At 42.0% G+C, this 25,047-nt stretch overlaps 3 protein-coding genes across 5 annotated transcripts; 2 read left to right on the top strand and 1 right to left on the bottom strand.

Moving 5' to 3' along the window:
• The first annotated feature begins 477 nt into the window (after nt 1–477).
• On the top strand, nt 478–6,401 carry thap7 (THAP domain containing 7). Of its 3 annotated transcripts, none has more exons than XM_085395468.1 (5): nt 478–562; nt 1,590–1,669; nt 2,968–3,105; nt 3,253–3,363; nt 4,575–6,401. In XM_085395468.1, the coding sequence occupies exons 1-5, from the start codon at nt 512–514 to the stop codon at nt 5,902–5,904; spliced, it is 1,710 nt and encodes a 569-aa protein (XP_085251594.1). In that variant the 5' UTR covers nt 478–511; the 3' UTR covers nt 5,905–6,401. The 3 variants fall into 3 exon arrangements, with proteins under 3 accessions (XP_085251594.1, XP_085251596.1, XP_085251595.1); XM_085395470.1 differs by having other exon boundaries at nt 478–549; nt 4,575–6,399; XM_085395469.1 differs by having other exon boundaries at nt 504–865; nt 4,575–6,399.
• A 3,553-nt stretch (nt 6,402–9,954) lies between these two features.
• On the top strand, nt 9,955–15,422 carry s100v2 (S100 calcium binding protein V2). The gene is made up of 3 exons (XM_085395471.1): nt 9,955–10,114; nt 12,059–12,190; nt 15,024–15,422. Exons 1-3 carry the CDS (start codon nt 10,106–10,108, stop codon nt 15,192–15,194), a joined length of 312 nt encoding a protein of 103 aa, XP_085251597.1. The 5' UTR covers nt 9,955–10,105; the 3' UTR covers nt 15,195–15,422.
• Nucleotides 15,423–16,691: 1,269 nt separating this feature from the next.
• On the bottom strand, nt 16,692–21,509 carry LOC146644421 (uncharacterized). The gene is made up of 3 exons (XM_085395431.1): nt 21,446–21,509; nt 19,651–19,759; nt 16,692–18,300 (listed from the first exon to the last, which is right to left on the bottom strand). Exons 1-3 carry the CDS (start codon nt 21,507–21,509, stop codon nt 16,692–16,694), a joined length of 1,782 nt encoding a protein of 593 aa, XP_085251557.1.
• Nucleotides 21,510–25,047: the final 3,538 nt, after the last annotated feature.

The following is a 25,047-nucleotide window of genomic DNA, read 5'->3' as shown; positions in this document are numbered from 1 at the left end:
CTGTCAACCATCCACCTTCACTGAAATACGTATCACAGCTGACGTTACAGTAGCACTTATAGTAGTAATAATTATTCTGTTCTATTCTTTTCTATTCATATAGCGCCAAATCATGATAGCAGTCGCCTCATGGCTCTTTATATTGTAAAGAATGACAAGATATTTCATTATTTGCAACACAATATAAATATATTGTTTAAATTTAAAATGAACACTAAGAGTAATAGGAAAGCACCCAGTGTAAAAATTAAGGAAATTATAATTCAGAGTGACTATATGAAGAATTTATGTATCAGAGTTTATGTCTCCCTCATCTCTGATAAGTATGAGAGAGAGAGGTGGCTTTATATGAGGACAGCAGTTCAAATTTTACTCTGGGGGGGCAGAACCACAGAAAGGACGCGTTCCTGCTTACACTCCAGTCCAGTAGGTGGCAGTAATGCGACCACTATCAGGTATACGGCGGTAAAAGTGGCAGAGCAGGGCAGGAGGAAGAAGAAGGAAGCGGAAGATGAAGAAAGAAGAAAAAAATTCAGCCATCATTCTGAGGTCAACAGCCGGGGTTGATATTTTTGTTATTATTAATGTTATTATTTAAATAATATACACTTCCATGAACTGAAATGCGTTACAACCGAAAGTAAGACCTTCCGTAATGGCGGCTTCGCGTTTTAGGCCCTTCGCCTGCTCGTTACAGAAACAGCAGAAAACCCTGTTAAGTTAAATGTCCAGTGTAACGTACTGTGTGACGCGCCTCCAGGCGGCTCGGTCATGTGTACCTGAACCTGCACCGTCAGGTGATCGAGGACCAGCTAGTCCCGTTTACTCGATTGTTTGAAGCTACATGGGGACTTGGGTTAATCAGGTATGATTCAGACATCCGAGATGGTCACAGATAAGCGGCAAACGTATCGATACTACACACCGCGATCAGCAACTCCGTGATTGGACGAATGAGGAGGGGGCGGTGCATGAAGTTTGGAACAACTGTGGGGTGGATGGAAACAAAAACATTTCTATCCTTTTCGATATCGATCGTATTCTTAATGCTAATGTTGGCAACACGCCAACACAGGCATGACCCCCCCGCCTGTGTTAGGTGTAGCGTGTCCATATGATGATGCCCCCCCCCCCCCCCCCCTTTTTAAAAATTTGACTCAAATTTAGAGAAACGTTTAAATGAAAAACTGCAAGCTTTCGATTCAGGAGAATGAGTATTAATCTATTTGTTAGCCTGAAGCAGCTTTTCAATGGAAAACAGGACTTTAGTCAGACGAATGCTTAATGTTGTTGGACACTAAGGAGCTGGGGAGGAAAAAATAAAAACACAAAAATTCAAACATCCGTCTTTAATTTCTTTTTTCTTTTTTTTCACTTGCTGTCAGTTGATACGATACAGAGTAAATGTTTTCTACCATTTTAAAGCTGGTAGGCAGAGAAAGGAATTGACACTGACGGTCAATAAGACTAAAAAAGCAAAATAAAATCTCCATCTCGAAGCAGTAAAATGTGTTTTCTGCTAAACCACACCCCCTTCCATGATAAACTCTCCATTTTTCTACTTTTTCTACTCTTTGTTTTACTTTCAGATGCCAAGACATTGTTCAGCAGGGGGTTGCAAATCCAGGGACAACCATGAGACTCGAAATGCTGGCGTCACCTTTCACAAGTGAGCACTTTACACATTATGTTTGGGTCAGAGTGTAGTAACCAGCTATTGTTTTTATTCACATTCTCTCACACATTTAGACACATGAATGAAACAGAGGAACTCAAAAGCTCACAAATCATCTGCACATCTATATTTCTCCTGTTCTCATATTCACTCAGTAATACACAAGGCTGACGTTCAGGTCAAAATACAGTTAATATTAAGCTCTGTAAAACTGGAACCAGAAGACATGAGTTTAGCTGTAGTACTTTGTGGGTTTTATAACACGATTAGAATAATTTATTTGAGCAATATGTGGAAAGTTAGAGAAGTTAATCATAATAATACCCAACCTCCTTATAACTAGAAAAATCAACGGTTGATTTAATTTTTCACATTTGGAAAGAGGTTGCAAGTAGTTGAGCCACATGTACAACACCCTCAAACGCTGAATCGCGAGGCGAGTACGCGGGTTGCCTGGTGGGAGGGAACCTGTCTGAATGTGTCTAATCTATGAGGTTCTGACTGAAATATAAATCTAAGTAGTTAATGTGAACCTGTGTGTATACAGACAAAACAAACACAACAGGCAGCAACAAAGTTAATTCCCATGTTATCACAAACAGATTGCATGTACAGCAGGTACAATAAGTGTGGAAAACATAACCAAATTTATTTGTAAAGGTGCTATTGACGTGAAATTCACACCAGATGTTGGTAACAACCCATCCAATCCACACATGCAAAGAAATCAAACCATAGATGTCCATAAATTAGGTCATGTGTAATAATGAGAAATGACTCAGGAAAAAGTAACGCATGAAGAAGAAAGAGAGGTGCGAATAGCATGGACAGTCCCCAAGGGGCAGTTACCGTCCAACAGAGCAGCATGACTTTGAAGAGAAGGACAGGGCATCAACAGGCAGTAAGAGTGAGATAATAAATACACAGAATAAACATTATATACACACTTTTAAAATCACACAGTATTTCAGTACTTGTTGTACCTGCTGTGACTGCCACTTTGACCCCATTCAGACCTTCAGCAGACAGGCTCCATCACGTTGCTGTTGAGTTTTGATGCACCAGTATCTCTCTGTGAGTGGTCACACACCTGGTCGCCATCGTCAAAGCAACGCTTTCAACAGGAAGTTCATGGCACGTGGTCGCAGTGAATTTGTGTTATTCACATTCAAATGGAGATGTACTGATGATGTTGTGACGTTATGTTCTTTGAAATATTATAATATATCTTTATTGAACTTGACCTGAAATGGAAGCTTAATGTAACACAGACTGATGTTGTGGCTGACTAGGTTACCCAAAGGAGCGGCTCGGAGAAACCTTTGGATCAGTAACTGTCACCGCGCAGACTCCTGGGATCCTCAGACGGACTTTGTCTATTTTTGTTCAAAGCACTTCCCACCCGAGAGTTTTGAGCTGAGTGGAAGCAGGTGTGTATCGACCAGCTGGACTTTCACAGGTTACAGATACCACTTCAGCTAAAACCAGAATTTTCTGTTATTAACTGCTGGTGTAGTTTTCAGTTATGGCAGTGTTGCGATAGCAGCCTAAGTATTGTTTTTGACCCTTTCACACAGTGGAATCAGACGACTAAAGGAAGATGCAGTTCCTACTTTATTTGATTTCCCTCCAGCAGCCAAACACAAAAGAGCAGGAAGGCAGCAGAAAGAAGACAACATCCCTGTCAGGTAATCAAACCTCACACAGGCTGATAGTTTGTCATCATCTGTGAGCAGATTCTGAGCTCCTGAAGTGATTCATTATTTTATAGTTATTTAAACATAGTCTTTGCTTCAGTTCCCACTCTGTGAGGATGCTCTGTGAAAGAACAGGCCAACTCTAACGTTCGCTTGTATTCTTCTGATTCTGTTACGGGAGCATCAGGTATGCCTGCAAGTCAAAGTGCAATGATTTTTGGTGTAATTTAGCATAATAATTAGTACGTGATAAGTTACAATAAACTAAGAAATTGTTACTTTAGTTACCAAGTATCAGGAAAACATGAGAATTCCAGCAGCTCTCTGATTCTTGGTTCGAGCACCGAGTACGTGCTGGGGTCAGCTCTACATGCAAAAGATCTGAGACCAGCTGGCTGATCTAGGACCAGCTCTTTGAGGTGATGAGATGAGGGATTTACTTTAATTAAGGTTGAAGTAATCATCTGAGATGACTATAAGTGATCCCTGAATAGGGTAAATATATCCATACTGAAAAACCATAATGAGCAGGTGTTGATGAATGAGTGCCTAAAGTTTTGAACCCCAGTGGAAGGAGGCCACACCCAGCTGCCCAGCTGGGTGTGGCCTACAGTTAGCATGACATCTGTCAGCATAGCAGTCAGGGTAAAAACAGGGAAGAAATCAACCATGTTAGCATCCTGTGACAACTGTGATGCTGCATAAAGGTTTGCCACGATGATTAAAATGAACAGAGAAAAATTTATCATAAAAATAGAAATGATATAGTGAATAGAAAATAGGAAAAAATAAATGTTTAAGAAAAGATAGATGTGAAATAGTGAATGAATCTGAAGCACTCAGTGGTGACAGATGTGAGATGTTAAACCTTCACAGCCTGCAGTGCTGTGAAGGTTTTGAGCCGTCACTCATTTCTTCATGTGTTTCTAGAAAAACAGGAAAGGCTGCAAACATTTAAAGATGTGCAAACACACATTAACATTAGTGTTTAAAGATAACTTTTGTTTCATTCTCTGTCAAGATGGTTCCACACTGTATCGGTTATGTTGAGGTCCACAGTGTTCAGTTTATGCTTTTACTGCATTTGCAGTTTGAATAGAAATAAAAAAGAATACAGTCATCCATAATCTGCTAGACGGCTGTAGTGTTAGTGGCTATTTGATTGTCCAGGAAAAACTAATTTGTCACAGTTTCTTCTGCAGGAAGAGTTCCCACTCAGGAGCACAGGATGGCACACATCAGGAGATCAACCAGCGTCACACTGCAGAAGAACCCACAGTTGAAAAGTCAGTGAGCTCCACTGAGGAGACTACTCAAGACATGCCTGGATTTTCTCAAGAAACATCAGGGTTGGAGCAGCTGTCGCAGCAAGAACTCGGTCCTCCACCTCCAGAGTCTCGACCCGTTTCCCCGTCACGTTACATGAGACGTCTGCCCCCCCCTCCAGGCTTCTACTTGTCAAAGGAGCACAGCTACGCTCAGCTCTGTCCCCTGTTGTGGAGGAGACGTTATGACCAAGTTGTAGACTGCTTGGAAAAAGCCCTACGACAACTGCATGCAGCCAGGCGGAGGGAAAGCCGTCTGCGGAGCACCGTGCTGGGGCTCCGTGATAAGCGACTAAAGCACATTCTGCTTCTGTCACAGAATGGTTGCAAAAACAGGGGAAGCTGCATAGAGGGGGGAGAAGAAAGACAGCACAAAGGAGATCCTGACCTAGAGGAGAATGAGGCTAAATCCAAAGATATGAAGTTGATTGAGGACAAATGTGCTGATCAAATGGAGACAGGATGTAATTTTCTACCAGAGTCCAGTAGCTGGTCTGAGACGGACAAGGGAAACTGTTTGTACTGTGGAAAAGGGCAGGGGCAGAGTGGTGGGCATTTGGAGCACGAGGACTCACCGAACACCCAGAGAAATGTTGCAACAAGCTCCTGTGACACAGCTGAAAATGTGGATCACGTTCAGATAGATAGGCAGCAAGAAACAACCTGGAAAGACGTAGAAACCAGTGATACCAGTGTAACAAGTTCCCAAGTTTTGTTGCAAAATCCAGGTGTTCAGCATATAGTCTCAGCTGGAGTGTGCTTTCTTAAAACTGACGAGCAGAGTTTGCATTATCTAGGCTCTCAGCAGAAGCTGCTGCTCTCTGACAAACGCCACGGAGAGTCTGACGTGACGAGTCAGGATCACCACCGCGACCTGCAGCACCAGCTGCTATGGTTACAGGACAGCGCAGACGGGCGGGTGATCTTGTTGACTGTCCCGACTGACGACGAGCCGCAACGTTTTGTCACGATGGAGAACGTGGCCGGCGAAGAAAAAAACACTCTTTTGTCAGAACTGGATCTAAAAGGTGTGGAATACTTAACAGAGAGCAGCGGAGGCATGTCCAGAGTTGAGTCGTCACCGGATCAACACAGCGAGCAGAATTCAAATGGTGCGTTAGTGGAAATACGGGACGATGTCAGGATGAAACTTAAAGAGCACCTGGAGGGTTTCCACCTTCAACTGAGCACCGAGTTTACAAACTGACAAGGATTATATATATTAGGGCTGCTCGATTATGGCAAAAATGATAATCACGATTATTTTCACTGAAATTGAGATCACGATTATTTGACGATATTTATTTAACCCTTTAAGACCTACTATAGAACCAAGTCCACCAGAGCTTATATAATTTTTTTACATGCTGTAGTGCCATTTGTGGGAGCATTTCAAGTTGCTATACATCAATACAACTGTTATAGCCCATATTTTAATAATATGTATGCATTAAGTCCATAGTAATTACATAAATTGCAAAAAAGTGCAATAAACTACAAAAAAAATTGAAAATTGCTTTTGTTTTGTTTACATATATTTCTACTTGGAGAAATTTAAGAGGTTTATCCCTCAAAACTTTAAATACAATAAAGTTGCAAAAAATAGTTTCCCACCACAGGAAATTTATTTTGAGTGTCTTCATAGTTTTATTTTGGAGATACAGCAATTTTTATATACTGCAGGAAAAACAAAAAACAATCCTATGATGCAAATTTGCAAAGAAAACAGCAGGTGCATCATTTTACTGTGGGAAGTGTTACGAACAGCTGATAGGAACGGCAAAGCCTGTTTCTGGAATATTATGTTTTTGTTCCTGCAAGCGCTTTTTATGCAATTTTTGCAAAGCTATATGTGGAAGGAAACCGTGACCGAGGACAAGCTGATGGCATCAGATGTAAGTACAACTCCTCTGGTTTCATATGCAAAACAAATTATTGCGCTAGCTTACACGGTTCAGGTTCTACAGGGATTTAAAAATAGTTACACAAAACGGAGCGTGCTGCTCTGACCGGCTTTAAAGGGTTAACAATGACTTTAAAAAATAATATAACATAGTGTGCAACACCACTGAAGTTTTTTTTAAACTCTCTTTTCAACCAACAGCAGTCACTCTCCTCTCCAAATAACTTCTGCTTAGCTTTCCGAGCTTCCCTCGGGTCCTCTTAATCAGCGGTCTCCAACCTTTTTTGCGCCACGGACGGTTTATGCCCGACAATATTTTCACGGACCGGCCTTTAAGGTGTCGCGGATAAATGAGGGAGGGGCTAATAATCGGCTCAGTCATTTTTAATGATCGTTGAAAGCCCAGATCGTAATCGTGATTAAAATTCGATTAATTGAGCAGCCCTAATATATATCTGTATAATTTTAATGTGACTGCACATTTCAATCTGGCAGCAGGTTAAAAATGCTCACCCATCTGTGCTATCAGCCAAAGCATTGAAAACACAGCTTAAATCCAAGTTCCTGGCATTATGCTCACCCTGCTCTCGTCTCTACTTCCTCTTCTAAGCTCTACTCTTTTGCTTTGCTTAGCTGAGGTCCAAAGGTTTGCAAATATTTTGCACAAATGACAGGAAACAAGGTCAGGAAGTGCAAGCAGTACATTTCCCAGCTCCCACTCACCATTAAAACTTTTCAGAGATGGTAACTACTTTAATCGGTGTGACTGTACATTTAGAGCTAAAAGTTCATAGTTCATACTGCTGGCGTTTCTTTAAAAGACTTAAACATACAGCGGAGCTCTTTTAAGAATACAAGCATCCAGTGTATGGTAGAGAAGGGAATCTCCTTCCTTCAGGGCTGCCCCGCCTGACATTACACCTGTATTAAATGCTGGCTCTCTTCCACTGTGCGTTTGGTCTCATGTCCCTCTATCTCTTCTCTCTCCCTTTGTGCCCGATGAGTCACACCACAGCCTGGTTCTGCCCGAGGTTTCTTCCTCTTACAAGGGAGTTTTTCCTTCTGTGTTATCGGTGCATGTGTGAGTTCAGGGTGGTTATGGCTTTAGGGAAGAAACTGTTTTTGAGTCTGTGGGTTTTCTGAGCTGTCCTTGATGATGTTTGCTGCTCTGGTGAGGCAGCAGGAGGAATAAATGTCCATCAGGGAGGGGGGAGGGCAGCCGATGATCTTTTGTGCTGTCTTGACCACACTCTGAAGCCTCGCTCTATCCGCCTTAGTGCAGCTGCTGTACCATACCGTGATGCAGTATGTCAGCAGGCTCTCAATGGACGAGCAGTAGAAGGTCAGCAGCAGGTTGGAGTTCAGCTTCTACTTCCTGAGGACCCTCAGGAAGTGCAGCCGCTGTTGGGCCTTCTTGACAACCACTGAGATGTTGTCTGTCCAGGAGATGTCAGCAGAGATGAGGACACCAAGGAACCGGAAGCTGTGGACCCTCTCCACACACTCCCTGTTGATGTAAAGGGGGGCCAAGTCAGTGCCTCCTGAAGTCGACAATGAGCTCTTTGGTTTTCTTAGTGTTCAGTGCCAGGTTGTTTTCTGAACACCAGGCTGCCAGCTTCAGGACTTCCTCTCTGTACTCTGCCTCGTCTCCCTTTGAGATGAGTCCAACTACTGTGGTGTCATCAGCAAACTTGATGGTGAGTGTTGTTGTGGGTTGAGCTGCAGTCGTGGGTGTAGAGAGAATACAGGAGGGGGCTCAGCACACAGCTCTGTGGGGAGCCGGTGCTCAGTGTGCGAGTGGAGGAGAGATGAGGGCCGAGTCTTACAGTCTGGGGCCGGTTTGTGAGAAAGTCCTTTATCCAGGCACATGTGAGAGGAGGGAGGCCAAGAGTGACCAGTTTGGTGATGAGGATGTCTGGGGTGATTGTATTAAAGGTGGAGCTGAAGTCCACGAAGAGCATTCGGACGTAGCTCTGCTGCTGCTCTAGGTGACTCAGCACAGCGTGGACGGCTGTGGAATAATAATAATATAACTAATAACATGAACTTTGGAAAAAGCTTCACAAAGTACTCCAGTACTGCACAGGGTGAGAGATATACATGTTTCAGTGCAAGGGAGCCTGCCAGCTGCCAACATCAGGTAACATATCCCCCGGGGTCCTGAAAGTAGGAGGAGACCACTCAAAGTATCCTTTCTCTACATTATTCTGGATGCTAATATTCCCAACATTGAGGTAACGTACAAAAAACAAGAGCTGCTCATGTTTACATCATAGAGATCGTGTAAACCTTTTTAAACAGTGTGCATTTTACCTGTGAATTGAATTTTAGATCTACAAATATTTACTCATTTTTTTCACTCCATTGCCTAAAACAGGGACCATTACTGAAAGGTTTTGATAGTGGAGGGGCATGCTGGGAAATGTATTCCTACACACTGTGGTAAGGACACCAAACTGAATATGGCCCAAGGTTTTACACCTGCACACAGTCACGATGTGGGGGGAAAGTTAATGAACACATGGATGGTTGTCTCTGGCTTTCAGAGATGTAGCCGGTTCTCCAGTAATATGCTAATATACTTAATCAAAGACTAACTCAGAAACAAGTCTTTTGCCCGGGTAACTAATAAAAACCCATCTGAAGCTTAGCACAGTTGTCAAGGCCCCGAGAGCTAAAGCTTGGTGCCCGTTTTTGCTGGTAAATTTCACTGAATGTTTGTATTTCAAAGAATTAAAGTTTAAAGTGCTCTGAAGAGCGGAGGCCGTGTGGCTGTTACTGTAGAACCTGTGGGAGGAGCTACAATCCTGAGAATGATTGACGGCATCCTGCTGAAACTGCGTTGCAGCTTCTGGGATTGGGTGTGGCATTAACCCTTAACCGTACGAACACCGGCGCATACATGAGAAGGAGGGGGAGCGGGTCTTTATTGGTGAGGGGCAAATGCAGCCTGCTCTTATCTTTCCCAGCTTGGATGCAGTTCTTTAAAAAATGTTTTTTAAATTCCAATATCCCCCACCCCCTCTGCGCCACCACACAAACCGGATAACAGGAATGTGCTCATACCTGCTGTCTCTGTCCTTACTCTTTTAGTTTTGTTTCTTTTTAATCAGAGAACATCCTTTTAGGGACTTTTCCTATAAGCTGTACCGTGTACAGTCCGAGTAAAGCAGTTGTTGCAGAGAACAGCAGTTTCCAGCTTTGCTAAAAGTTTCCAGATGTGGAACAAGCTGTTGACTGCTGTCCGAAGTGTGGCACATCCTTTGTGCTGTGTAATGACACACTCACGAAAAACACAGCCTGAGATGTACATGTGTGACTGTCTTGTATAACTGTGGTAAATTCATGGCATTGCGTCGGCGTTATCTAAGAGCACAGCTCCTTCCTGGCTCTTCTTTGTGGCGGAGGGAGGATCTCGGAATGCTGCCAGCTGGTGACAGATGCAGGGCTTCACTGAACCTCTCCAGCAGCGAGAAACACAGGAAGACGAGTTACCGCAGTCAACATGCCTCAGGTAGGTAAAGACAACTTCTTTTAGTGCCGACATGTAAAATTGGACCTCTTGGCAGCAGACGTTTACACCGTCGGCTCTTTAACCGGGAAAAGGTGGTTTGGTGCGAAATCAATATGTGGAATTTTTTTTTAAAAAATGGCCTCTGTGCGCTTCACGGAGAAGCGACGTGTCACACAAGGCGTCAGATTATCAGCGGGGGGACTGTGTTTGGATACGCAGGTGTAAATACTTATCATTCAGAAGTGACTGAAACATCAGCAATGGATTATTCTCGAACTTTTTTTTCGGGGAGAAACTTCCAGAGGTATGCGGCCCCTCCCCGAAAAGAAGTGCTAAGCGCAGGGTCCTGCCGCTCCTCCACGACGAATTCAAAGTGGTAACAGTACACGCGTGTAATTCATCACAGTTTTGTGCTAATTTGTAACAAACAGTTAACTTGCGGGTAAAGTACCTTGACCCGTAAAAGCGTGTGTCTGTTATACTGTGGGTCGCATTTTGTAGCGCGGTTCGGGTCCACTTACACGAGTGTCTGTGAATGAGTGCAAAGTTGAGTAATCACCTTTATCCTCTGATGAAATGTTATTTATCGTGATGGGTGTTGTCTCTTGCAGGATGTCAGTGAGCCTCGGGTATAGTGGAAGGGCTTAATGCCTGTACAGCCACAGCACGTGACAGAAATCAAACCAGTTTCATATTTGCTGAAGAGTTTTGACTCTTCGCCACTCTCAGACACCAAATGGTGAATGCTGCCAGGAAGAATTCTGTTCCACATGATGGCTGAAGGGCTTACTCACTCCTTTCATTTGGCACCAGTCTGCACACACGTTTGTAGCTCTCGACTTATTGAAACAGCAGTTTTATCTGCACGAGCTCAGACAGCGATCCACCTCTGTGTGTCCGTGTGCTCCACGACTCTGCAGCGTTTCCTCATTTTCCTGTTTCTCTATGCTCCTTCTCATATCCCTGTTGCTCACAGGAACAGCGAGTATCTCGCATTATTCCATGGTTACATCTTGAACCGTTTAGTAAATGAGACAAAACAGTCAAGGCAAGGAATTTCCTGAAGGAAAGCCAGTGCTCTGTAACCCATGATCAAGGAACACACGGGCATTACAGAGCCACAAACTGACCCAGACTTTGTCGCACCTCATTTTTGAATCTCCACTGTGTGGAGTTTACATCAAGCTTTACAACAAGCTGGATTCGATATGTTAATGAGCACCCACGTTAACTATTTAAGATAAATCACTAATAGACTTCAAAGAAATATAAAAACAACAAATTCAGTGAAATAAATAGATCTCCTGACCATTGCTACTTTCTTTGAAATACTTTTTCACAACGGTGAAGAAGGCTTGCTGCAGCTTGTGGTACGTTAGTCAGAAAGGGTGTGGTTCTGACAAAGCTGCTGCCACACATGCATTGAGAAACAGCAGGAGCACTGGGACCTGTTCTGATGGCCAACGAATAATAATTGGATGAGTTTCTCAACAGGCTCATTGTAATGACTTCATAGGGCAATGATGTGTCGCGTTTCTAGGTTGGTGTTTGCTCAAAATGCAGCCGCAACAAGATCTAAAATGCATGTTGGACAGCGCCGGTGGGTAATGCGGTTTCCTCACAGCGAGAAGGCACCTGGTCTGAACCCTGAGTGGGAACTTTCCTCTGGGTCCTCCAGCGTCCTTCCCAGTTAGGTTCACTGGTGACTCTAAATTGGCCATGACTGAGGGAGATAAAACGGTTGAAGGGTACAGAGTGCTAAATTAATGTACAGGTAAAATTGGACTTAAATGTGGTGCATAAAGCAAGATCTGAAAGTGTTTTTTGTTTGTTCTGTTTTAGGGTAAATGACATAATAAACTTTTTAAGAAAAACAGGTTTCTTTTAAAATTACCTGGCTTTCTCTTTTGTTGTTTTTTTCTTTTCGCCTTTAATTTTTCCCAGTATTCTGACCTGGAGAGTGCCATTGATACACTGGTCAGCCAGTTCCACTCCGCTTCAGCAGACAAGTCTCCGACGCTGAAAAGTGATGAATTCAAAAATCTTTTGTCCTCCCAGATGCCCAATCTGATGAAGGTAAGTCCACCGTAAGCCTCCTTGTGCTTCTCTCTGACCGGGATCGCAGTTATCTGTAGCAAATGGGTGTGGCAGCACACCTAACCATATTCAGCTTGCACAAAGACTAAGGGGAACATGCTTACAACAGAGTTATACAAGCCTAATCCACACACAGGCAAACACACACTAAAAAATGTTAATCCTCTGAAGACATGCACTCCTTTCCATTAATCTAACAGCGTCTCAGCCTAACCTCTGAATACAAACATAACTGCTGATCTGTAAAAGTTTCTAAGGCAGTCTTACTTGGTTAGACCTTAGATTAGATTTACAAGTAAATTCTGACATGGTCAGGTTAACGGACAGGCATTAAGATTAAAACTGCACACCAGTCTCTCCTGCATCATCAACTCTCTACAGATTCATTTGAAGATTGCTGTAATTTACTGTGACTGAAACATGTTTTTCAATGTTTTTTCATTAATCTCCTCAATAATATAAATCATTTCTATTCATGGTAACAATTCTGTATAAGTCTGTGAGAGTTTTTGGCAGTTTTGTTTTGTTATTTTGTACAAACTTACGGTTCAGCTGTGCTATCAGACAAAATGCCAACATGCACACTTCTAGTATTTAATCATTAATACTAAACTAAAGAGCTCTGAGTGTCAGTAAGACTTGAAAAGCACTATATATTCTCCCCAGCCACTTTGTTAGGTACACCTTTTCATCTGCTCATTAAGGCAATCTAACCAGCCATCACACGTGGTGGTAACAATGCATTTAGGCTGTTGTCAAGAGTGTCTGCTGAAGTTCAAACCAAGTATTAGAATGAGGAAGAAAGGACTTAAATTACAGGCCAGATTGCTTCGATCTGATAAGAAGGTAACAGGAACTTTGATTAAAAAAAGAATGCAGTGGAGCATCTATAAATGCGAAACCACACCAGATGCCAGTCCTGTCAGCTAAGAACAGGAAATGAGGCCACAATTTGCACAGCCTCATCAAAATTGGTAAATAGACTGATTCTTATATAGCACTTTCCTACTCAAAGCACAACTTACCTCATTCACACAAGCACTTTTTCTAGGCCCAAGTCCTTTTCTATTTAACAGTCACGCACATCTTGCCCAAGAATACTTTGGCATGCAGATCAAACCACCAAGCTTCCGATCAGCAGATGATCTGCTCTGCCTCCTGAGCTGCAGCCACCCCAACAAATTGGACAACATTTGAAGATGTTGTCTGACCTTTTGAGTCTTGAGTTCTGCTGCTCCATCCTGCTTTCAATGCATGTAATGGTTTAGGGCCCTTTGTGGTCCCTTAGCATCAGTTGACCATAGTTTATATACCACCGCCTATTTGAAGATTATCGCTGACCATGTAAACCCCTTTATATCCATCTACTGAATGGACTCCACAGTCACCGCATCTCAAGACAAAGTACTACGGCAGCTCTGAGAGGACAAGGTGGATCCAACCCTGTGTGACCAATGTGTACCTAATAAAGTGGGCAAATATTGCATATAGTAAAAGATGAATCCATTTAATTAAACATACAGAGTGAGTCTGTCTAAAAACATATGAAGATGCAACCCGATTCACGCAGCGTTCCATTGTGATTAGGGTTTATTTACAGTGTTTTTATGTACGAGCAACAGTAGTGTAGGGTTTCAGCTCCTTCCTGCTGGGTCAGCACTCCGGAGCATTCGAAACATCAAACTGTGACACCTCATTCACCTTGCGGTAGTCCAAACAGAGCCGTATAGACCCATCTTTCATCACTGCAAGAATCATGGGGCTACACCAGGCACTGTGGGACTTTCACCCTCATCTTCAGCATCACAGCCAGTTCTGCCTGAACTATTTGCCTTTTGTGTTCTGGTAGCCTGTAGAGCCGTGATGCACCATCACATCAGGGCACGTCAAAGTGGTGCTCCATGAGCGTGGTGTGACCGGACAAGGGAGAACACATCTGAAAACTACTGCTGCAGTGCAGCAACATTCATTGTTTGGGTCTGTGTGAGTTGGTCGTCACACTGGAGGGAGGCGGGAATCACCAGAGAAGTGGTTTCAGCCACTCTCCATGCTTTGAGGTGATATACCTGTGTGGCTCCTTCCTGGTCCGACCGCATTACTTCAAAATCAACATCCCCCACTCACTAGGTGACTCTAAAGGGCCCTCGTCACTTAGCAAGTCATTTTACTGTGGCACTATCGTGTTTTATAATCCACAAGAACTCAAAACAATATCCCAGTGCACTCCTGTGAAATGGTCAGATGGCTCAAATGGGACCTCCATTAACGGTACCGGGTTCAAGTGCCGTCTGGCATAGACAAAAGGCAGATCCTCAGGAAGCATCAATGGTGGTCTTCAGGCATGAGGCCCAGCCGATCCACAACCATCTGTCGGATGTCCTCAAAGCACCAGCTTTACAAAGTTAAATACATTAAAAACATTAACCCATGGTAAATGAACTGGCGTATCTACCACTCAGAGCTCTTCACACTATAAGGCACATTCACATAGCCACATTCTTACAATGCATGCACTCTTGAGTGCACAAATACACCGGTGGATGCGTTGGGACCATTTTGGTGCTCAGTATCTTGAGCAAGTCTTGTCAGAGTGTCTTCAGTTGTACTAGTTTTATTCTGGGTAAAATTCTGTCATTTCAGTGCTCCCTGTTTGCGTTTGTTTTTGTCTGATCAGATTTGTCTTAGGTGATATTCCAAACTGTGATCAGTAACCTAACGGTTTGTAATTAACTGGAATGATATTTTCTTGTAAGTCTGGTTTAGGTGTTAACATTTTCACTTTAACGTGAGTTGTTTTGTCGTGTTCTGACAGGGCGTCGGCACCGACCAGGGATTTGGTGATATCCTGCGGAAGATGGGTGTAGGTGATGGCGAGGGGATCTCTTTCAAGCACTTCTGGAATTTAATCCAGTCACTAGCCACCTCGCAGTTTGGCCACCTTAGCGGTCAGAAGGGCTCGTCATGCAGCTGTATTCTCCTGTAAAGAGCAGCTTCTCAGCCCAACACGTATTTGGAAATTTAACTCAGCAGAGTAACACATACACATCACGCTCATAAAGAATTGCCAAACATAATACAAGGGTTCAAAATCCATTCTAAGCATTGATGACTAAACATTACAGTTTTAACTAGTTTACCTTTGAATTCAGATTACTTTGTTTAAGTTCAAAGTAAAATGTAAACTGATTTTGAATAAAATACTCAATTTGTCCTCCTTTGTATTTTTTTTTTTTTCCATTTATCATGCTGCACATGTTACAATAGCCTAAACCTTATGTGATTAGACTCCACAGTGTCACTGGTGTCTGAATGTTCTTCTCTCTTTGCTTCAAGATGCTCATCATATTTAGTTCTTTGGGTGTTTGGTCCAAAAAGTGTTCTACAAATTTTAAAACTATAAATCTTACAAACACCTCTGCTTTGAATAAAAACATACATGGAACTAAGTTGGTTGTTTGAAAAAGAAAGCTGTTAGCTATCGTCAAAACCAGCGTGAATAACTTCTGTCCCGTTCATGTCGCTCCAGTTTGTCATGTTTTTGATTTGCAAAAGTGTTGGGTGCTTTAAAACTGGTCCATATCACTATATTAATGGTCTGCTGGTGTGGTATTTTCAACTTGATATGTATTTCTTAATAGGTCAGAGGTCAACATTTTAAATGGTTAGGTCAATGAAATACAAAAAAAAAGATAAAACATGATTTACTATTTTAGAAAAGGGAACAAAAAACAAGCTCCGCCTTCCCTTGCCTAATAATAGTCACGCCAGGTGACGTTCCAATTATGTGGTCAACTTTAAGAGAGATTTAACATCAAGTCATTGGAAATATTCATCACTTTCAGACCTCTGAAGTGTAGAATTTATTTCCTGGCTTGTAGAAAGTTGACTCGCGAGTAAATTGTTTCTCAGTAACAAAACACGTTGTTTTGTATTATTTCTAATAATAGAATTATATTTGAAATCTCAAATTGTGCCTTTGTAATATTCCCTCATTCTAGAATGCTTTGCCTCTGATTCCGATTTCTGTGTATTTATATTTTATAATTCTCTGTAGTCTGACCTTTGACGCCAAAAGAAAAGTGATTTAATGAACATTTAAATAAACATGTAACGAGTTTCCCAATATCACCTGTTGTTACAGCGTTCCTTTGTTGATTTTAAAGAAACATAATTTAACTGGTTTATATGATGCAGTTAAATGTTTAATTTTAGAATAGTGTTGACTTTTCCAGATATTTTATATTTTGACATAAGAAGACATCACAAAAACCTCTGGAGTTCTGTTTTAAATCTTTCATTTTAATGCATCAAGATTTTTCTTTTATTCTTCTAGCTACAAAAGTGAAGCGGTAGATGACTGTGAAGCATTTTTTAGTTTTATGTTGTAATTCATCCAGAGTACAGTATTTTTAGCACAGAAAAATATTGTAACTATACAATGAAAACAATGAAGTGGACAATATGAACTGTTACATCAGCATTATGGATTCATATTCCCATGCAAAGAAGGTGCACATCCTCTTTTGAGTTTTTTCCCCTCGGGCGTACCTCGGAAGAATTCAAGATAAGATGAAAATGCGTACTTATTCATGACTTTAACCCTCCCAAAGATATCTAGCTCTGTTTGCTCATCATGGTTAATAGCACTCATAATCTGCTTTGATTTAATGTACAGTGCATTTTCCTTTGCAACAACTTGATCTAACCAAATCTGCATGTTCTGTGGTGCCATTTCAAAGTTGTCAACAGCACAGCCATAGAATCCTCGTTTCAAATGTTCAGGCCAGGGTTGATCGGTTATCATGGGGTGGTCATCCCTCACAAATGCTGTGCACAAGGGACTGTCACTTCCTCGTGAGTGGCCTACTTCACAACCAATGACAGTCATGAGGAAAAGTGAGAAGGTTCTGAAGTTACGCACCGATGCTGAAAACACAGCTGCCATAAAATAATGGCCCCATCGCTCACAGTTGTAATTACACTGCTGAAACTGGAAGGTTTGGCGACAGAAGTCATTGAATTTTGATGGTTTGAGACCCTCTCTCAGCTTCTCCAGGGAGGACTCGTCCTGCTGGTCCTTAAAGCTCTGAAGAAAATTTTGAATTTCCACTTGATTGTCAGGATCCATGAATTTTCCCACCAGAGTTGCATTCAGAGTTTTCCCGTTTACTTTGTAAATGCATTCATTGAGAACGTAGTAAAGGTCCAATGGAATTTCTTCTCTGGCATTGTACCGTATCTCCACTAGCAGATGTTGAATGCTTATGATATGCTTCAGGATAATGTTGTCTTCTCCTGCTGCTGGCTTTTCTAGCCAAATTGCTTTAAGGTGTCTTGAATCATCTGTGGTATAATCAGGAGCACGCCTTCTTTCGTTTTCCTCAAAAAACAAGCTCCAAGTCAGCCCCTCCAGGCAGTCGATAAAGTGATACTTTTTGCGCAGTTCCATTGGGACAAACATTTGCGGGTGGCTTGGCCAGTCCAGTATCTGCAGATACAAAATATTTCCTTTATAATTGTGAAATACTGGTCCTGGACAGCCAAGTTCCTTTTTTATCACCAGATCACCTCTTTGGTTTAGTTCAGCTTTGACTGTGCTGTAGTGCTCATGGGACCTCCAGACACCGTTAGTTGTCGTCAGTATATCACCATCAGAATTAACTGACAGGAGTGTGTTGTATAGGCTGAGCTTTGTTTCCACACTAAAAGACCGGAGACTTTGTAGGAACTGCAACATGAAGTGTTGGTCATTTCCAATATTGCAGCTTATGAGCCTGATGGTACCAAGATGACCAATGTTTGTTTTAGTTTTTAAGATGAAAACAAATCTGGCAAGTTCCTTTGGGTCATAACCAGCTAACTGGGCTGCTCCAGTAGGGCTTTGACTACCATGGCCAACCAGTACAATGTCATGATTTCTAGTCGAAAACAAATTGCTTCCTTGCAGAACGTACAGTGCCCTCTTATGGTACATTAGCAGATTTGATGAACTGGGATGCTTCTGGAACAGGTAAGTGGCTGACTCAATCACTGCAGGTTCCTCTTCCATGATTACTATCGTTTGATGGCTGTATTTTGTGTCATTTTCCCTGAGGATTACATGAGTTTTGTTAGACATTAATTATGCCTCAAATTGTTATTGTATGTGAATGTATAACTTTCTGACTAATTTAAATAAACTGGAATGATTTCATCTATCACATAAGAAAAAACAAGTAGGCAACACCCAGTTAAAGAAAACACTGCATGATTTTGGCAATTAGTTATTCTCTGACATTGTGTTGGTATTGTGAAATGTCTGAAAATCACAATCAACATGCCAATTTTGATTTGAAGTCCCATTTTGGGCTTTCCAATTTGTCTGCATTATTACTGTTTTTACTATTAGAGTTATTGGAAATGCATCCGTCCATGATCTGGTGCCATATCGCAGGGCCAGCAGTCAGCCACCTCTTCCAACTCATCCAACAAAACACAGATGGGTTCCCAGGCCAGCCAAGAAATATAATTTCTTTGGCGTGTCCTGGGTCTACCCTGGTGCCTCCTCTCAGTAGGACATACCCAGTACACATCATCCAGTGGGTTTCCAGGGGGCATCCTAGTCAGATGCCAGAACCACCTCAACTGGGTCCTTTCGATATAGAGGCGTAGCGGTTCTACTCAGTCTCTCTGAATGACTAAATTTCGCACTCTATCACTATGTCTCTGATCCGAAGTGGGAACTCCACCCTTTTCCGGCTGACAACCATGGCCTCATTATCCCCAAAAAGCAGAGATGAGATCTGAGTTCCTTTCCAGTATGCTGACATAGACCTTGCTCGGGAGGCTGGGGAGTGTGAGACCCCTTGTAGAAGATGCATGGTGACCCGACCACATTGTCACATCTTTCCACACTTTCTTTTATTTTGAGTCATCTAGCCGATGTCTCCAACCTCACGCACTAGCTCAGGCTCATTCACCACCAGAGAGGTCACATTTTGTTTCCCAGTCATCTCAATAGGCGGGGAATAGTCTGCCAGGACCTACGCCCTTTGCCCCCGCCTAAAAAGCATTTGAATTATTAACATTACCTCTTTTAAGTATTGCTTACGTCAGTCTACAGCCATGTTAGTGATACTCTGAATCCTTCTCTAGGTCTTAGAAATACAAATTTATCTTCATGATTTTAAGCTCAAATACACCGCTCAAATATTAAAGGAACTCTTTTTAATCAGAGTATATCATCAACTCAGTTAAACGTCTGGAATATTGATCTGGCCAGTTAATTGGGAGAGGGGGGTTGTTGATCACTTTCATTTGCTTTGGTGTTAGTGAAACTATCACCAGGTGCACTAGTGAGGCAACACAACCCCCAAAACAGCTAGACCATTTCTGACCAATTTTTCAATAGTTTTGCATATTACTAGGGTCATTTTCCTAACGGTTGAATGAGGCAATACCTTGGCCCTAGAGAGGTTGCACAGATAGCCAGAAGATTTGCTGTGTCTTCCAGCATAGTCTCATAATCATGGAGGAGGTTCCAGGACAGAGGCGGTTCCTCTAGGAGAGCTAAACAGGGCCAGAGAAGTCCTTAAACATCAACAGAACGGGTATCTGCTCATTTGTTAAAGGAGAAACGGGATAAGCACTGCCAGAGCCCAACCAAACTACCTCCACCAGGCCACTGGTGTGAATGTCTCTGACCAAACAATCAGAAACGGATTGTGTGGTCTGGGTGGCCTGAAGAATTGACATCAACACTGGGCCCTGTGCTCCACACTGTGGAGCCTCACTGGCATATGCCATAAAATACCAGAATTGGTAGGTCTACAACTGGAAACCACTGGTTTCCACAGCACAGCACAGACAGCAGGTTCACCTGGTGAAGCCACGAAGAATGTTTTGGTGCTTATATTATCATTCAGCACGACTGGTTTGGTGGTGGGTCAGTGATGGTCTGGGGAAGCAGACACCATGACTACCATTAGGTATTGGGATGAAATCCATGGACCCATCATCAGACACTAGTGCAGACGGTCTTGGTTCCTCCTGGTGCACAACAGTGCCCGAGTATTCCTTCATCCTCTGATCAGAGCATTGAAGGATCAAGAAATTGATATGACTGACTTGCCCTTACACAGACGTAAATCCAACAAAACACCTCCAGGACATTACTGTATATGAAAGTCCATCCATCACTGCCAGGTTCAGACTGTCCAGGAGCTCAGTGATACCCTGGTCCAGATCTGGAAGGAGATGCCCCAGGACACGATCTGTTGTCTCATTAGGAGCATTCCCTGTCAATGTCAAGGGACATTGTTTTTCTATGTAACATTGAACCTACAGATATGCAGTGCTTGTTCCCTGCCAGGCTTAATCTAGTGTTAAAAGTATCGGTCTGTTACATCATGCGGTGGCTTACCAGTGTCCTGGAATGAAGGTGGATTGATTCCTTTGAACATTCCAGTCTGCAATGACAGAGAATCAAACAATAAATCTGTCTGAATGTACTATCAGGGAAGGTCCTATGTGCACAGTGATATGTCATAAGCCATAATGACAGTGTGGGGGGCAGATGGCCACAAGGCCACAAGGCACAGTCAACAAACCCGCACAAATTTCCCTCCCCACTCCAGCCTAAGAAACGTATAATAAGGACTACCCATGGAAGGAGAGGGCCAGCTCCCCAGTTCCCCACACCCCACCAGATCCGGGGCTGCCACAACAACATTCTGGAGTATGATCTACGTGAGCACCAATTGACTGTAGTGTTTTCTACACTCACTGGTCAGCACCCACTATCCCCACTGCAAAGGGAAGTTTAGAGTATGCCGATGACGGGCTTGGATCATCTGCATACTGAGTCCTAACATCAGTCACCCACTAAATAAACAAAGGACCAAAAAACAGGAACAAGCTAGCCTGGCCCGAGTTTGACACATGCTTCTCCCAACGTGCTCAAACTATCCTCTTACTGAGGATTCATTTGGTGGCTGAATTAAAGTTATTTCGGACATTTTTTTTCCACCGATGCATTTTTATTTATTATTGCAGATCAAAATTAAGTAGCTTTGTTTTACATATGTACAGAAATACATTATCACTGTAAAGACCACTAACAATGGTGCTGTAGACTTTAAGATATCATGTTACTGATATATATTCCGTCTTTAACAATTCTACGATGAAAGAAGTGCTATTTCAAAAAAAGACATCCTGATATGTTTACATTAAAAAAAAACATAATGATCTTACCAGAGTTCATTCCTGCTGCCAAAGACAGCTGAACAATAAGCCAAAATCCACTGAGTTTCAACATAGCTGTGACGCTCTGTGAAGTGCAGCTGAAATGAAGTTCACTGTGGATTCAGCAGATAGACGAGCTTCAGGTTATATCTCTGCCCACATTTGGTTAGATAGTAATGTAAATGACAAACCTGCATCTATGCCCATGCAGTTAAACAGTTACTTCACTGTTTAAAGTGTGTGCACCAACATATTCTTTCTGCTCTGACTGTGAATTACTACCATTCATAACTGACTCAATTTCCTAATTGACACATGCAAATGTTGTAAGTGTAGATCCCACTGAGATGTCCCAGCAGACAACTTCACTTTTAAAACGGCAAGTAGATTATTTACAAGGTGCACTGCTGTTAAGAACATCATGTGAGAGATGAAAAAAAGACTCCCACCTCATTAAAATGAGTCAAGATTAAATATTAGAGTCTTTATATTTCAAGAGAGAATCTATTGTAAGAGTTTGACTGTTTTGTAAAAAAATATCACACATAAAAGTGGAATGAAAACTGTGACATTAGTAATAATCATATCCTAAGTGCACTGAACAACAGCCGATGCTAAGAAAATAAGCTCGAGGTGTTCACAACAACAGTCGCCTCAAGGTGCTTTATATTGTAAGGTAGAGCCTACAGAGAAAAAACCAACAATCATATGACCCCCTATGAGCAGCACTTTGGCGACAGTGGGAAGGAAAACTCCCTTTTAACAGGAAGAAACCTCCGGCAGAACCAGGCTCAGGGAGGGGCGGGGCCATCTGCTGTGATTGGTTGTGGTGAGAGAAGGAAGACAGGATAAAGACATAAGAAAATCCACCTGCCAAACTCCTTGTTGACTGCTGGTGACTGCCCCAACAACAAACTTGCCCACTCTTGCTTAAAATATGACTTTAGCTGCTTAAACAAATGGATGAATGGAACCGTAGAATATCCTGTTCAGTCTGAGACAATCTGGGGAGCTGTTTTCAGCAGTTTACCCCTAACTGGATTAGTACTGGATGTGCACTGCTGCACGTTTTCAGTTATTGACAGTTTTTGCAGGGCTGGACTGGGACAAAAATGTATATGTGTATATATTTCATTTTGTATGATTATTATTATTGAAAAAGGTTTTAATCAGGTACAGTTGTTGTTGGGTTAGTTCTTAGTTGCCTGCAACATGTGACAATAATTAAAAGTCACACTTGAGCTATTAGCAGTGACTCGTGATCAAAGCAACCGTTCATTTTAATCCTTGAATCTCTCCCTTCCTGATTACGTCCCTTCATCTGTTTTCTTACCATTTAATTTCACCTTCCTCCATCTCTTCCTTATTTCTCCACAGCTGATGTGAGCAGCAGGTCTGGTTACTAGCTGCTTGTAGCTGTTACAAGCTGTTACTAGTTGTAACTAGTTGTTGCTGGTACTGTTCAAAGGTATGCCAGATTACCAGTCCAGCCCTGGTTTTTGCTCCAATGAACAGAGACAGTTGAAAAGCAAACACTGGAGCCTGTTCAAACCTGAAACTGTCTGAAGCACTGGGCAGCATTGTGGTTCAGTGGTTTTTATAGTTTTCTTTCTGAAGTATCTACCCCGTCACGTCTGAGTTTGGTAACTATGGTTCTCGTTCTCTACCTTGGTTGTTAGTTTCCTGTTGTGCTCTTCCCAGTTGTGTTGTGTGTCTGTCCAATATCTTTGTGTTCTGTCTCTATGTCAAGCTCACGTGTCTTTATCTGTGTGCGTATGTGATACTTGCTGTTTTATTGTGACAGACCCTCATCTCGTGTGTGTCTTCAGTTTTGCGTCCCCTCTCTGCCTGATTCCCTCTTTTGTATATATCGTCTGTTTCTCTGTCATCATCATCTTACCTTCCCTCACACTGTGTGTTCAGTTTGTGTGTAGCTTCCCAGTGAAGAAAATCCTTAGTATCAGCCCAATGTGAAGTGTCACTGATTACTAATTGTTTGCCCTTCTTTTCAATTTAACTCAACAGATGCCTTTCCCAGATATCTTAGCAAAAGGTGATAAAGGGAAGAAGAAAACTGAGCAGGTGGCTGACCGTCCTCTTCCCTGAAATTATGTGCTCTCATTTGTGAAGAGAATGGGATGCCATGGCAGACCAGCCAGTTCCAGTATTCTTTGGGGAACGTCAGACGATTTGGCTGGTGCTGGAATGTGAGCGCGTCCCGCTACTAAAGGACTGGCAGCGTTTGTTCTGTTCCTCATTGCACAAAGACAGCGGTCCTGAGGCACAGTGCTTACCTTTCTACAGTCCTGTCCTGCTTCCCCTGGTATCTCTACCACAGTCTTTCACAGCGAACGTCAGCTGCACCTAAACTGAAACATAACTCTGCCGTCTGCACAGAGTTTCTGCAGCACCAGCGAAACGTTCAGCGTGATTCTTGGTTTAGTTGCCAGATGTTTTTCATTTTAATTCTGCTTGTTTTTTATAGCTCAATAAAAGCCATTTGAACACAGTTATTTGTTTTTCAAAACAAATTGTTGTAGTTTTCTGTTTTGGTCTGTTTGTTAGCAGAATTAAATGTTCAGGCACAGGAAGTGAGTTTTCATTGTAAAACAAAATCTCATCAATCCTTTGTTCTTTTTTTGTAGTTTTAAGTGAAAATTTACATAAAGACATACAGCAGCAGAAGATTTTTATTACTTTAAAATGTTTTTAACAACAAATATAGCAAAGTGAACAGTACTAATGTTTTTATGGCAGTATTATCATGTTATTACATGAAGTAAAGCCAGTGTTTATTAAGCTCAGGTCTTTCAGTATTCACATCCATCAGTGTGTAGTTGGTAAGAACTGTAATTAACAGTATACTGTAATTACTGTAATTGCACTTTTTTTTAAATAGCTGGTAAATGATGGTATTAATTATGGAATAAAAGTACCAGATTTTTCACATAAAACGACTTTTTTATTATCTTGTAAAAATATGGACATTTTCTTTATTTTAATTGTGAAAAACTTGATGGTAAATTTCTCTTATTTTATGCATTTGTTTCTGGCGCTCCAGCTGCCAGAGTGTTACCAGCATGCTTGGCAGAGAGAGAACCTGACGCTGTTTAAAGGTTAACATGGATTCTTTTGTGAATATTAAATGTTTTGCTCTTGTAATGACCTTTAGTGGTCGATCACTCCTAGAAGAGTAACTGTTGCTCTTGACAATTTTGAACGTGGACTTTGTATCTGAACTCTTCAGAGGTGGCTTTGTAACCTTTTCCAGTGTGCAAAGCAACAAGAAATCTTTTCACTGAATTCTTCAGAAATCTTCCTTTTTTAGCACATATCATTCATTGATTAGGTTCTCCTTCTGACTTATAAATTCATTATTTTTTATGTTATTTTTCTGTGAAAATATGGAAAATCTCAAAGGATTCACAAACTTTTGCTATACTTGTCTTAACACCTTCATGTTTGATACTGAGAGGCATTCAGTCTGTTACCACATGGCTGTTTCCAGGTCACTGATAATCCTCCCCAATCTTCTTTTCTCCTCATTAGCCATCTTACCTGCTGCTGCGCTCACAGTGAAGCCTGTGACTTATTCTGAAGAACACTAATTT

The sequence above is a fragment of the Rhamphochromis longiceps genome, linkage group LG22 (genome assembly GCF_057381845.1).
Source record: "Rhamphochromis longiceps isolate RC_006_pf linkage group LG22, R_longiceps_female_GT1.1, whole genome shotgun sequence".
Taxonomy (NCBI): domain Eukaryota; kingdom Metazoa; phylum Chordata; class Actinopteri; order Cichliformes; family Cichlidae; genus Rhamphochromis; species Rhamphochromis longiceps.
The sequence above is the reverse complement of the archived record's forward strand: the minus strand, read 5'-3'. Positions and strand labels throughout refer to the sequence as shown.